Below are 14,444 nucleotides of genomic sequence, written 5' to 3' on the forward strand. Positions count from 1 at the left end.
ACACCTAGATTATAAGCTTATTTAAGCAAGGCTATATCTTCTATTTCTTTTAGCGTTCCTGTTGTCTATTTCCTACCCTCCCTCCCCCCTACCATCACAGCATATAGATAGAATGCCTAGTTCTCTGCATATAGTAAGCACTCTAGAGATGTTTGAGTCACTGATGTCACAATGGATCTACTATGACATCACCAGGACTGGAATACCATGGTTAGCAACAAATCAGGGTAAACCACAACCTCTGGGAGCAGAAAGACCTCTTCTAGCTTCCTTGTGGACACCTTTCTTAGCATTTGCCTATATTCCGTGAAAAAAGAAGAAATAAAAGAAAATCACTCAACTTTTCATAGGATTTATCAAAATGCAAAGTGGGATAGACGGCGAATCTGAATCAGAAAAAGAAGTTGAGGATTCCATCATGTCCAGAAAAGCCCTTTATAAATCAGGGGTCCCTCAGCTGGAGATCCCATTTGCAGTACAGAATGTCATCTCTAGGATCGAGCAAGCACAGCTTTATCGAGCCAGAGAGGTAGGTCGTCAATGCAAAGTTTACAGATTACAACTGTTTTTTAACCTTCAATGATAAGCTACATTTTTTGAACTCATTTTATTTTCATGATCTTTGACTGTGTTTGAGGTAACTTTAATTTCAAATGACAATTTCACCTGACTCTGTGGATAACATGCTCCAATTTTGTTAGTCTCTTTTACTTTCCTATCAGAATTAATTAAGCCTTTTAAGAAATAAATCACATGTGCTACTGAGTGATTGGGAAAGAAAGAAAAATAAAAATCTATAGCTAATATTGATATCTAATTTCAGTCAATAGTTTTCATTTGTTCTCAACTAAACTTTTATCAAATAGCTTTAACATGAAGAAATATAGTTTGGTTTGAATTCCAGCTCTGGAAGGTGGATTTGTTGACCAGTAGAAACCCGAGGACAATGAACAAAAGCTTGAATAATACAACAATCCAATAAACTCCAAACAATTAAGGGTATACTGCGTTCTGTTCTCTCAGAATACAACAAAATCAGGTTAAAAGAAATTAATTCAAGTAAGTTTTTTCCTATGTTTAAGGAGTGCTAAATATTTGTACTTTCTCATTCTCCAAATAAACTTACTCCTGCTCCAACTCCCCACAACTAACAACAGTAACCTGGTGTTTGCTTTTAACACCTTTATTGAGGTATAACTGACACATAATAAGCTGTATATATTTTTAAGTATACAAGTTTTGATATATATAAACACCTGTGAAAACCTCATCACAATCAACATAATGAACTTACCCGTCACCCCAAAAAGTTTCCTTACACTTAGTTACAATTCTTCCCACATACCCTTCCCAACCCCCCCACCCCAATCTCTAGGCAACTGCCAATCTGCTTTTTCTGTCCCTATAGATTATTTTGCATTTTAAAATAATTTTATGTAAGTGGAATCATACAGCATCTACTTTCTCTCAAATAAATAAAATCTTTAAAAAAAGATTCTTACTCCCTCACCCTCTGCCCCCAAAAACGAAATTGGCTATGAATATTTGTATATTTATTCATGACTTATTTTATAGACATATTTATATAAACATTTCATTTCTTTGGGATAAATACTTAGGTTGGAATGGCTGGGTCACACAGTATATAAATGTTCAATTTTTTAAAAACTACCAAACTTTTGGGGCGCCTGGATGGCTCAGTCGTTAAGCGTCTGCCTTCGGCTCAGGTCATGATCCCAGCGTCCTGGGATTGAGCACCACATCGGGCTCCCTACTCAGCGGGAAGCCTGCTTCTCCCTCTCCACTCCCCCTGCTTGTGTTCCCTCTCTCGCTGTGTATCTCTCTGTCAAATAAATAAAATCTTAAAAAAAAAACAAAACTACCAAACTTCTAAAAAGTGGTTATACATCTGTTGGCCATCTGGATGTCTTCTTTGGAAAAATGTCTATTCATGTCTTTGCCCATTTTTAAACTGGATTATTTATTTTTTGGGTGTTGAGTTTTATAAGTTCTTTATATATTTTGGATACTAATCCTTTATCAGATATGTCATTTGCAAATATCTTCTCCCATTCTGTAGGTTGCCTTTAAGTTTTTTGATTGTTTCCTTTGCTGTGCAGAGCTTTTTATTTTGGGGCACCTGGGTAGCTCAGGTGTTAAGCGTCTGCCTTCGGCTCAGGTCATGATCCCAGGGTCCTGAGATCGAGCCCCACATCGGGCTCCCTGCTCAGTGGGGAGCCTGCTTCTCCCTCTCCCATCCCCCTACTTGTGTTCCCTCTCTCGCTGTCTCTCTCTCTGTCAAATAAATGAATAAAATCTTTTAAAAAAAGCTTTTTATTTTAATAAAGCCCCAATACCTTATTTTTGCTTTTGTTTCCCTTAGCTCAGGAGACCTATGTCAAAGAGGTTACTACCTGTGTTCTCCTCTAGGATTTTAATGGATTCCTGTCTCACATTGAGGTCTTCAGATCCATTTTGAATTTATTTTTGTATATGGTATATGAAAGGGGTCCAGTTTCATTCTTATGCATGTTGCTGTCCAGTTTTCCCAACACCATTTATTGAAGAGACTATCTTTTCTCCATTGGATATTCTTTCCTGCTTTGTCGAAGATTAATTGACCATATAGTTGTGGGTTCATTTCTGGGTTTTCTATTTTGTTCCATTGAACTGTGTGTCTAGTTTTGTGCCAATACCATCATCAGGGAAATACAAATCAAAACTACAATGAGATATCACCTCACACCTGTCAGAATGGCTAAAATTAAGAACACAGGAAATAACAGGTGTTGGCGAGGATGCCAAGAAAGAGAAAAACTCTTACACTGTTGGTGGGAATGCAAACTGGTGCAGCCACTCCGGAAAATAGTATGGAGGTTCCTCAAAAAGTTAAAAATTGAACTATCCTATGACCCGGCAACTGCACTACTAGGTATTTACCCAAAGGATACAAAAATACTGATTTGAAGGGATACATGCACCCCTATATTTATAGCAGCATTATCAACAATAGCCAAATTATGGAAAAAGCCCAAATGTCCATCAACTGATGAATGGATAAAGAAGATGTGGTATACACATACAATGGAATATTACTCAGCCATAAAAAGAATGAAATCTTGCATTTGCAACGATGTGGATGGAGCTAGAGAGTAGTATGCTAAGTGATATAAGTCAGTCAGAGAAAGACGAATACCATTTGATTTCACTCATATGTGGAATTTAAGAAACAAAACAAATGAACATGGTTGGGAGTGGGGAAGAAAGGCAAACAAGTAACTAACTCTTAACTATAGACAACAAACTGATGGTTACCAGAGGGGAGGTGGGTGGGAGGATGGGTTAAATAGAGAAAGGGAATAAGGAGTGCACTTGTGAGGAGCACCGGGTGTTTTGTGGGAGCGTGGAATGATAATATTGTACACCTGAAAATAATATTACACTGTATGTTAACTAACTGGAATTTAAATTAAAACTTTTAAAAAAGTGGTTATACTATTTTATATTCCCACAAGCAGTATATGAGATTTGCAGTTGCTCCACATCTTTATCAACACTTGATGTTGTCGGTCTTTTTAATTTTAACCATTCCAAAAGGTATACAATAGTATCTCATTGTGGTTTTAATTTGCAGTTTCATAATGACTAATGATTTTGAGCAACTTTCCACAAGTTTATTTGCACTCAGTATGTCTTCTTTGGTAGTTCAAATATTTTGACCATATTTTAAAAGCTTATAAGTCTAGGTTCTTATTATTGAGTTTTGAGTATTTTTATGTATTTTGATTGCAACTTTTAGCAGATAAGTGATTTGCAAATATTTTTTCCCATTCCGTGGCTTGTCTTTTTCTACTAATTGTGTCTTTCAAAGAACAAAACTCCTTAGTCCAATTTATCAATGTTTTCTTTCTTTCAAAGCAAACTTTGACTAACCCAAGGTCACAAACATTTTCTCCTATGTATTCTTCTAGGAATTTTACATTTAGGTCTATGGTTCATTTTGTCTTAATCTTTGTATATGATATCAGATATTGATTGAGATATTGTGGGGTTTTTTAGACAATTATTCTAGATCCATTTGTTTAAAAGACCATCCCTTCTCCATTGCATTGCATTGCACCTTTATTGAAAATTAATTAACCATATATGTATGAATTTATGGACTCTCTAGTCCGTTCTCTTGATCTATTTATCTATGTTTATGCTAATACTACAATGTCTTGATTACTGAGGGTTTTTGGTCTTTTGTTTGTTTTTTGATTACTGAGGTTTTATGATAATTCTTGAAATCATAAACTTTTAGTTCTCCAACTTTGTTGTTTTTCAATTATGCCCAACTTCTCTCACATCTTCCTTTTACCCTCATTTCCTCTTCTTGGGCTTCTTTCTCTGGCGTGACACACTCAAACACTCATAACCTAAAAACTGTCTCTATCTACACTGCTTTCTCCCTTTGCATTTCCATATAAAATTTAGAATCAGGCTGTCAAATTCTACTGGGGGAAAAAGCCTGCTGCTATAGATCAATTCGGGGAGAATTGAGAACTTAATTTTGAGTCTTCTGACCTGTGAAAACAGCATATCTCTGTTTTTATTTAGGTCTAATTTTTTCTCAGAAGTGCTAGGCCTTGCATATCTTTCGTTAGATTTGTCCCTAAGTATTTCATATTTTTTTACTATTGCGAATAGTATTGCTTTTTAATTTCCATTCTCAATTGTTCACAACTGATATATAGAAATACAATAGATTTTTGTGTGTTCATCTTGTATAATAAAACCTAGTTATGAGTCCTCATAGATTTTCTTCATACTTTCTTTGGGATTTTCTATATAGACAACCCTGTTATATGCTAAAAGAGGCAGTTTGATTCCCCTTTTCATATCTGTGTGCATTTCAAATTTGTTTTTGGGGGGAGGGAGGAAAATAAATAAACTTCCTTTTTAATTTACTGAGTAGTCAAGGAACTCCAGTATAAAGTTGAATAGAAGTGATGAAACATCCTTGCTTTCTTCTTGATGTTAAGGAAAAGCATTCAGTCTTCCCCCATTGAGTATGATAGTAGCAGTATATTTTTTTATGGCATTCTTTATCAAGTTGGGGAAATTCTCTTCTTTTCCCACCTTGCTGATATTTTTAATCAGGAATAGATACTGGGTTTTATCAAAAGGTTTTACTGCATCTATTGGGATAGTCATGTTTGTTTGTTTGTTTTGTCTTTTAGAATCTGTTAAAATAGGGAATTACATTGATTTATGACTGATAAACCAACCTTGCATTTTTTGGATAAATTCCATTTACTCATAATGTAGCATTCTTTTTATTATCTTGTATTCAATTTGCTAAAATTTTGTTAATTTTGTGTCTATGTTTATAAAACATATTAGTCCGTAGTTTTCTTTTAATACCTTGGTTTTGGCATCAGACTAATGCTAGCTTTATAGACTCAGAATTATTCTTTTCAATTTTCTGTAAGACTTTTTGAGAATTGGCATTTCCTTTTATGTTTAGTAGAAACCCACTAAGTGTTTGGGTGGGGTAGGAGAAATAATCAATGGAACCATCTAGACTTGTGGTTTAACTCATGGGAAAGTTTTAAACTAGAAATTCAATTCTAAAAAATTGTACAGCTATTCAGGTTATCTGTCTTCTTTTTTAAAAAAAATTTTATTTATTTGTGTGAAAGAAAGACATAGAGAGCACAAGCAGAGGGAGGGGCAAAGGGAGAGGGACAAGCAGACTACCCACTGGGCGGGGAGCCTGATGCAAGGCTTGATCCCAGGACCCCAAGATTGAGACTTGAGCCGAAGTCAGACACTTAATGAACTGAGCCACCCAGGCACCCCTCAGGTTATCCGTCTTCTTGAGTGAGCTTTCACAGTTTGTGTCTTGTAATTTGTCCATTTTATCTTACATCATTTTATTGGCCCAAAGTTGTTCATAATAATCCCTTATTATCCCTTTATTATCTGTAGAATCTGTAATAATATCACTTCTCATTTCTGATATTAGCAATTTGTCTTCTCTCTCTCTCTTATCTATCTGGCTAGAGGTTTATCAATTTTATTGTTATTTTCAAAGAACCAACTTTTTTTTAAAGATTTTACTTTTGGGGGTCAACTGGGTGGCTCAGTCGGTACATGTCTGCCTCTTAGGGTCCTGGGATTGAGCCTGGTATCAGGCTACCTGCTCACCGGGGGTCTGCTCCTCCCTCTCCCTCTGCCTCTGTCCCCAACTCGTGTTCGATCTCTCTTTCTCTCAAACAAATAAGTAAAATCTTAAAAAAAAAAAAAAAAAGATTTTACTTTTTTAAAGATTTATTTATTTATTTTAGAGAGCGAGTGAGCAAGGGGAGGGGCAGAGGGAGAGAAAATCTTCAAGCAGACTCCCAGCTGAGCGCAGAGCCTGATGCAGGGCTTGATCCCACCAGGACCCTGAGATCATGACTTGAGCCAAAATCAAGAGTCAGCCGCTCAACTGACTGAGCCACCCAGGTGCCCCTAAAGATTTTATTTTTAAGTAATCTCTACACCTAAGTTGGGGCTTGACCTCACAGCCCCCAAATCAAGAGTCACATGCTCTACCGACTGAGCCCCAAAGAACTAGCTTTTGATTTCACAGATTTTCTTTAATTCTGTGTTCTATTTTACTGATTTCCACACTGACCTTTATTATTTCATTTACACTATTTACTTAGAGGAGTAGAATTTCTGGCTCATATGGTAATTCTATTTTTCATTTTTTGAGAAACTGCCTTACTTTTTTTGTAGCGGCTACAGTATTTTATGTTCCCATCAGCAGTGCACAAGGGTTCCAGTTTCTCCACATCCTCACCAACACTTGTTATTTTTTTTTCCTTTCTGATAACAGCCATCTTAATGGGTGTGAAGTATCTCATTGTGGCTTTGATTTGCATTTCCCTAATGACTAGTGATGTTGAGCATCTTTTCATGTGCTTGTTGGCCATGTATATACACTCTTTGGGGAAATGTCTATTCAAATCCTTTGCCCATTTTGGGACTGGGTTTGTTCTTGTTGAGTTCTAGGAAGTCTTTATATATTCTGGATATTAACCATTTATCAGATATATGATTTGCAAATATTTTCCTCCATTCTGTGTATTGGCTTTTTGCTGTGTTGATAGTTGTGATAGTTAATTTTATGTGTCAACTTGAGTGGGCTACAGCGTGCCCAGACATTTAGTCAAAATTCTGAGTAAGTCTGTGAAGATGTCTCTGGATGACATTAAACTTGAATCAGACTGAGTAAAGCAGAATGTCTTCTCTAATGTGGGTGGGTCTCATCCAATCAATTAAAAACCTAAATAGAACAAAAAGGGAGCTCTACCTCCCTGCCTTCCTTGAGCTGGGACATTAGTCTTTTCCTGCCTTCAAATATGAACTGAAACATTAGCATTTTTTGAGTCTTGAGCCTGCTGACTTTTGGACTGGACCTATACCATAGGCTCTACTGGGTTTCCAGCTTGGCAACTGAAAATCATGAGACTGCTTAGCCTCCATAATCATGTGAACCAATTCTTTATAATAAATCTCTATACATATATATATATATATATATATGTATAGAGATATATATATGTGTGTGTATATACACACATACACACATATATATGTATTTTTTAAATAGATCTTCATATATATTTATCTACCTGTGTACATATATATCCCATTGTTTCTGTTTCTCTGGAGAAACCTGACTAATACTACTAACACAGATTCTGGTATAGAGAGAGTGGTTCTGGAGAAACAGAATCTTAAGGATAAGGTTTCGGAATTGGGTTTAGGATTTCTAGAATTGGCTTTCTAATCTGATTAGACTTAAAGATATGAATGACTCCATTTCCAGTATTAAAGAGAGCATTGATAGTCCTTGGCATGGTCTGTCAATTAAGATACGTAAAATATCACTATTGGATACTCCTAATCAACTGCTTATAAGAAGCAGGAATCTGGGTAACTGTGTATATGATACTTTCAAACATTTTTGGCAAACTAATAAATACAATGAGACTGGTTGGTTGCTCCTAATGTCACTGAATAAAGTGGGGGAATAAAAGGATGAGCTCAGGGGTTTGACTTTCTAGCTCAAGCACCACATGAATGACCTGAAAGCTCCCGTGTGTGTTCTGAAGGAGACCCTTATTTCACCAGATCTGAAATGCACAGATAGAATAGACATAGTCAGCAGCTGGCAGAATCCTCACATTGATTCCTTGACCTGTGGAGTAAAGGTTATTATGGTGGGAAATGCCAAGTGGAAGCCACTAGAACTTCCTTTACTTAAGAAAATAGTAAACCAATAGCAATACTGCATCTCTAGAGAGATTGCAGAGATAAGTCCCACCATCAAGGAAAGATGCAAGAGTGTAGATTCCTATCATCTCTTCATTCAACTTGCCTATTTGGCCTGTGCAGAAGACAGATGGATCTTGGAGACTAAAAGTGGATTATTGTAAAATTAACTAACCAAGTGGTAACTCCAACTGCAGCTGTGTCCCAGATGTTTCATTGCTTGAGTAAATTAACACATCCTCTGGTATCTGGTATGTAGCTACTGATCTGACAAATGGTTTTACTTCATACCTGTCAATAAGGACCACCAGAAGCAGTTTCAATACACTTTCACTGGCCTATCAGGGACGTATCTACTCTCTAGTTTGGTAGAATCCACCAGTGAAGTCATCTGGCCTAGGGTTTTTCTTTATTGGAAGGTTTTTTGTTACTGATTTGTTTTCCTTTATAGTTAGAAGTCTTTTCAGATACTATATTTCTTTGTATTTCAGTCTTCATATGTTTTGTGCTTTTAGGAATCTTTCCATTTCATCTAGGCTATCCAGTTGGGTGGCATGTGACATACAATTATTCATATCACCCTCTAATAATCCTGTTTATTTCTGTAGAATCAGTAGTAATATCCCCATGTTGGTTTCTAATTTTAATAATTTAAGTCTTCTCTCTTTTTTTTTTTAGTCAGTCTAGCTAAAGGTTTGTCAATGTTGGTTCTTTTTAGAAGAAGCAACTTTTGTTTCATTGTTTTTCTCTACTCTTTTATTATGTCTGCTCTAATGTTTATTGATTCCTTCCTTCTGCTAGCTTTGGGTTTTTAATTATTTTTTTCTAGTTCCTTAACATGTAAAGTTAGGTTATTGACTTGAGATATTTTTCATGTAAACTTCCTAGAAATTTTTTTCCTACAAATTTCCTTTTTAGCACTACTTTTGCTACATCCCATAAATTTTGGTATGTTATGTTTTCATTTTCATCCATATGTATTTTCTAATGTTCCTTGTGATTTTCTTTGACCCACTTACTGCTTAAGAATGTGTCCATTTCCACACACGTGAATTTTCTAGTTTTTTTTTTCTGTGATTGGATTCTAACTTTTTCTCATTGTGGTTGGAAAAAAATGCTTTGTATGATATATTTTTTAATATATTGAAATTTATTTTGTGGCCTAACATATGGTCTCTCCTGGAGAATGTCCCACATGCACTTGAGAAAATTGTGTATTCTGTTGTTTGATGAAGTGTTCTGTATACATCTGTTATATCTAGATGGTTTACTGTGTTGTTTTAGTCCTTTATTTCCTAACTTATCTTCTGTCTAGTTGTTCTGTTATTGAAAGTGAAGTACTGAAGTCTCCCACCATTGTAGAACTGCTTCTCCCTTCAATTCTGTCAGTTTTCACTTCTTAAATTTTGACAGTCTGTTATTTAGGTGCATAAATGTTTTTAACTGTTTCTTCTTGCTGTATTGAACCTATTATTACTATCTCTTGTAATATTTTTTTAGAGGAGGAAGGGTCAGAGGGAGAGGGAGAGAGAATCTTAAGCAGGTTCCATGCCTAGCACAGAGCTTGATCTCACGACCCTGAGATCATGACCTAAGCCAAAGTCAAGAGTCAGACGCTTAAACTGACTGAGCCACCCGGGTAACCTTCTTGTGATCTTTTTTTAATTTAAAGTCTGTTTGGTCTGATATATTTAATATAGACACTCAGATCTCTTTTTGTTATTATTTGTATGGAATATCTTTTCCCATTCTTTCATCTTCAACCCCTTTGGATCTTTGGATTTAAAACAAGTCTCTTAGGGGCGCCTGGGTGGCTCAGTCGTTAAACGTCTGCCTTCAGCTCAGGGTCCTGGGATTGAGCCCCACATCGGGCCTCCCTGCTCAGTGGGGAGCCTGCTTCTCTCTCTCCCACTCCCCCTGCTTGTGTTCCCTCTCTCGCTGTGTCTCTGTGTCAAATAAATAAATAAAAATATTTAAAATGACTCTCTTATAAACAGCATATAGATGAATCATAGCTTTTAAAAATCTAGACTGCCAATTGTTATGTTTTGATAAGATGGTTTAATCCATAAAATTTAAAGTAATTACTAATAACAAGGGACTCAAATTTTTGCCATTTTGTTATTTGTTTTCTCTTTGCATTATATCTTTTCCCCACTCATTTTTTGCATTATTGTCATCTTTTGTGTTTAGATGATTTTTTTTTTAGTGAAATGTTTTTATTTTATTTTATTTATTTAAGTAATCTCTACATGGGGCTTGAACTCATGACCACAAGACCAAGAGTCACACACTCTGCTGACTGAGCCAGACATGTGCCCCTTTAGTGAAATGTTTTGATTCCCTTCTCATTTCCTTTTGTGTATATTCTATACATATTTTCTTTGTGGTTACAAATAATATTGTAAAGTTATACACTCTTAGTTTGAATTTATACTAGCTTAACTTTAATCACATAAAACAACTTTGCCCCTATACCGTTCTGTCCCCACTCCTTTCAGTTACTGATGTCACAAATTACATCTGTACATTGTGTGCCCCCAAACAGACTAATAATTGTTTTTTATGCATTTGTATTTTACAATTTTTTTAAAAGATTTTATTTATTTATTTGACAGAGAGAGACACAGCAAGAGAGGGAACACAAGCAGGGGGAGTGGGAGAGGGAGAAGCAAGCTTCCCGCTGAGCAGGGAGCCCGATGTGGGGCTCGATCCCAGGACCCTGGGATCACAACCCAAGCCCAAGGCAGACGCTTAACGACTGAGCCACCCAGGCGCCCCTGCATTTTTATTTTAAATAATGTAGAAAATAAGAAATGGAGTTATAAATCAAAATTACAATACTACTAGCTTTTGTAATTGCCTGTGTATTTGCCTTTATCAGAGATCTTTATTTCTCCACAGAATTTTGAATACTTTAATTTCAACCTGAAGGACTCTTTTTAGCATACCTTATGGGACAGGTCTAGTGGTGATGTACTTTCTCAGCTTTTGTTTGTCTGGTAATGTCTTAATTCCTTATTTTTGAAAGACAATTTTGCCAGATATAGAATTTTTGGTTCACATTTTTTTCTCTCAGCACTTTGAAAACATCAACCCACTGACTTGTGGTCTCCAAAGTTTCTGATGAAAATTCTACTAATAATAATCTTAATGGGAATCCTTTGTATGTGATGAGTTGTGTCTCTATTGCTATTTTCAACATTTTCTCTTTGGCTTTCAACAGTTTATTATTTGTCTCAGCATGGGTCTCTGAGTTTAGCCCACTTGGATTCATTGAGCTTCTTAAATTTGTAGATTCATGTATTTCCTTAAGTTTGGGAAGTTTTCAGCCATTAATTCTTTAAATAATCTGTTGCTTTCTCTTGTCTTCTTTATGGACTCCCACAATGTGTATATTGCTTTCTTAATGGTGTCCCACAGATCCCCCAGGTTCTGTTCACTTTTATCTTTCTGTTCCTCAGACTTTATCATTTCAATTGTCTTATCTTCAAGTTTGCTGATTCTTTCTTCTGCATGCTTAAAAATGCTTTTGAATCCTTCTAGTGGAGACTTCTTTCTTTCTTTTCTTTCTTTCTTTTTTTCTTTCTTTCTTTCAGTTTCAGATATACTTCTCAACTCCAGAATTTCCTCTTGTATCTTTTTTATGTTTTTTTTATCTCTTTACTGATATTTCTGTTGTGTTCATATGTAATTTTTCTGACCTTGTCCATGTCTTCCTTTAACTCTTTAAGTATCTTTAAGTCAGTTGTTTTATTTTATTTAAAAATTTATTTTATTTTATAATTTTATTTATTTTATTAAAGTTTTTGTCTAGGAAGACTGCAATCTGTTCTTCCTTGGTGATGGTTTTTGTAATTTTTTTCCCTTTGAATAGAACATATTTTCCTATTTCTCTGTATCTCTTGTGATTTTTTTGTTGTTATTGAAAATTGAACTTTTGAATCTTATAATTTGGTAAGTCTGAAAATCAGATTCTCCTTCTCCCCCACCCCCAGGATTGTTTTTTGTTTGTTTGGTTGGTTGGTTTTTGGCTTTTGTTTGGTTTTTCTTTTCTTTTCTTCTCTTTTCCTTTCTTTTCTTTTCTGTTTTGTTTTGTTGTTGTTTATCTCTGTGTGCCAGGAGTCAGCCTGCATCTTTTTCTGGGCATGCATAATGACTTTCTAAATTCCTCTGAATATACAATTGCTTTTGGATGTCCTAATCTTTAAATGTCTGGTTCCCAAAGGGGAGAAAAAGGAAAACTGAAAGGAAAAGGACAGAAGCTATCTCTTCAAATGCCCTGAAAGCTGCTTCACCCATTGGAGACTGCAATAATGGTAGCCTGCCTTTGTATCTGCACCTCTGTGATCTGAAACAGTAGTTCACAATCAGGAGACAGATCTCTTACTTGGAAGACAAGATTCTTATTGCCCACCCTGGCTCTTGTAAGCTGTTCTAGGAATGTTTCCCGTAACAGGGGTGGAGGGTGGGGAATGGATACCTGCTACTATTGTAAAGGCTGAAATTACACTTTACTGGTCAAGCCTTCCCTTAAAAGTTGTAAGCCATTGAATAGACATCAGAATCCCAAATTAATTAAATCACATATACTGCCATTATGGTTGTTGTTTAATTGGAGAGATGGATTCCTTGTGCTTCCTACTCAGCCATCTTCCCTGATGTCATTCCTTTTCCCTGATATTGCTTATTGGATGTCAGATATTGTGAACTTTATCTTATTAGATGCTGGGTATTTTCCTAATCCTATAAATATTTTCAAACTTTTAGGATATGGTTATGTAGTAGTATTTTGATCCTTTTGAGTTTTACTTTTGTATATTTTAGGTGAGACTATAGGAGCATTTGCTATATGGCTAATTTTGCCCCCACTATGAGGCAAAAACCTTTCTGAGTACTCTATCAGATGTTACATGAACAAAGCTTTTTACTCCATCTGGGAACAGAAAATATTTCTCCTCCCTGTCTGAGCTCTGGGGTTTATTTCTATTAATCATTTTAGGTGGCCCTCTTTTCATTGTTTTAGATAAGAGGATGAATCTTGTCCCTGTAACTTCATCTTGGATGGAAACATAGGCTGAATTCTTCTTTTAAAAACTTAGAAAAAATTATAATAAACATAAGCAAAAACTCACAATTGGAAAAATTTCATGAATCATCACGAAATGTACAAACCCAGAAATTATATATATAATCTGCACTACAGAAACCTCCCTATTTTCCCCAAAGACAACTATTACCCTCATCTTTAACACTGTAGATTGATTTTGCCTGATAAATGGAATCATGCAGTATATATTCTTTAACGTTTGGCTTCTTTTGCTTAATACTATGTTCATGCGATTCTTTGTATAAAGCTATAGTTCATTAATTTTCATTACTATCATTCCATTTTATGATTTTATCTATTCTGTTGTTGTCTACTAGAAATAATATCACTATAAAATTTTTGTGAATATGTTTTGAGCACATATGCATGCATTTCGCTTATGAATGGAATTGCTGGTCAATCAGGTATGCCTAGATTCAGCTGTAGTAAATAATTCAAAATAGTTTTTTTCTTTAAACTTTTTATTTCATATTAATTTTAGACTTAAAGAAAAGCCACAAAATACCAGTTTCCATATGTTTTTAACCCAGCTTCCCCTAATATTAACATATTACATAACCATAGTACACTGCCAGGATCAGGAAATTAAAATTGATACAATACGGGCGCCTGGGTGGCTCAGTTGGTTAAGCGACTGCCTTCGGCTCAGGTCATGATCCCGGGGTCCTGGGATCGAGTCCCGCATCGGGCTCCCGGCTCAGCGGGGAGCCTGCTTCTCCCTCTGACCCTCTCCTCTCTCATGCTGTTTCTCTCTTGCTCGCTCTCTAATAAATAAATAAATAAAATCTTTAAAAAAAAATAAAATAAAATTGATACAATACTATTAACTGAAGATCTCATTTGATTTCACCAGTTTTCCCACTAATGTGTTTTTCTGTCCCAGGATTCTATCCAACGTCTCATATAACACCTACTTGTTTCTTAGTTTTCTGCAGTCTATATCATTTCCTTAGTCATTCATTGTTTTCATGATCTTGAAATTTTCAAAGAATTTTATTTTTTAAATGTCTCTTAATTTTGGTTT

The 14,444-nt window shown here is 35.5% G+C and overlaps 2 protein-coding genes across 2 annotated transcripts in view; one reads left to right on the forward strand and one right to left on the reverse strand.

Moving 5' to 3' along the window:
- The window catches only part of LARP4 (La ribonucleoprotein 4), a 203,806-nt gene that overhangs the window by 74,307 nt on the left and 115,055 nt on the right, over nucleotides 1-14,444 (reverse strand). The window lies entirely within an intron of this gene.
- The window catches only part of FAM186A (family with sequence similarity 186 member A), a 69,415-nt gene that overhangs the window by 1,925 nt on the left and 53,046 nt on the right, over nucleotides 1-14,444 (forward strand). Inside the window, exon 2 of the mRNA XM_045869054.3 lies at nucleotides 351-529. Within this exon, the coding sequence (XP_045725010.2) occupies nucleotides 351-529 (179 nt within the window). The remainder of the gene's footprint in view (nucleotides 1-350; nucleotides 530-14,444) is intronic.

This window comes from Mirounga angustirostris, unplaced genomic scaffold (assembly GCF_029215605.1).
Source record: "Mirounga angustirostris isolate CCGP_5_RB_7025 unplaced genomic scaffold, mMirAng1.0.hap1 SCAF_5, whole genome shotgun sequence".
Lineage (NCBI taxonomy): Eukaryota > Metazoa > Chordata > Mammalia > Carnivora > Phocidae > Mirounga > Mirounga angustirostris.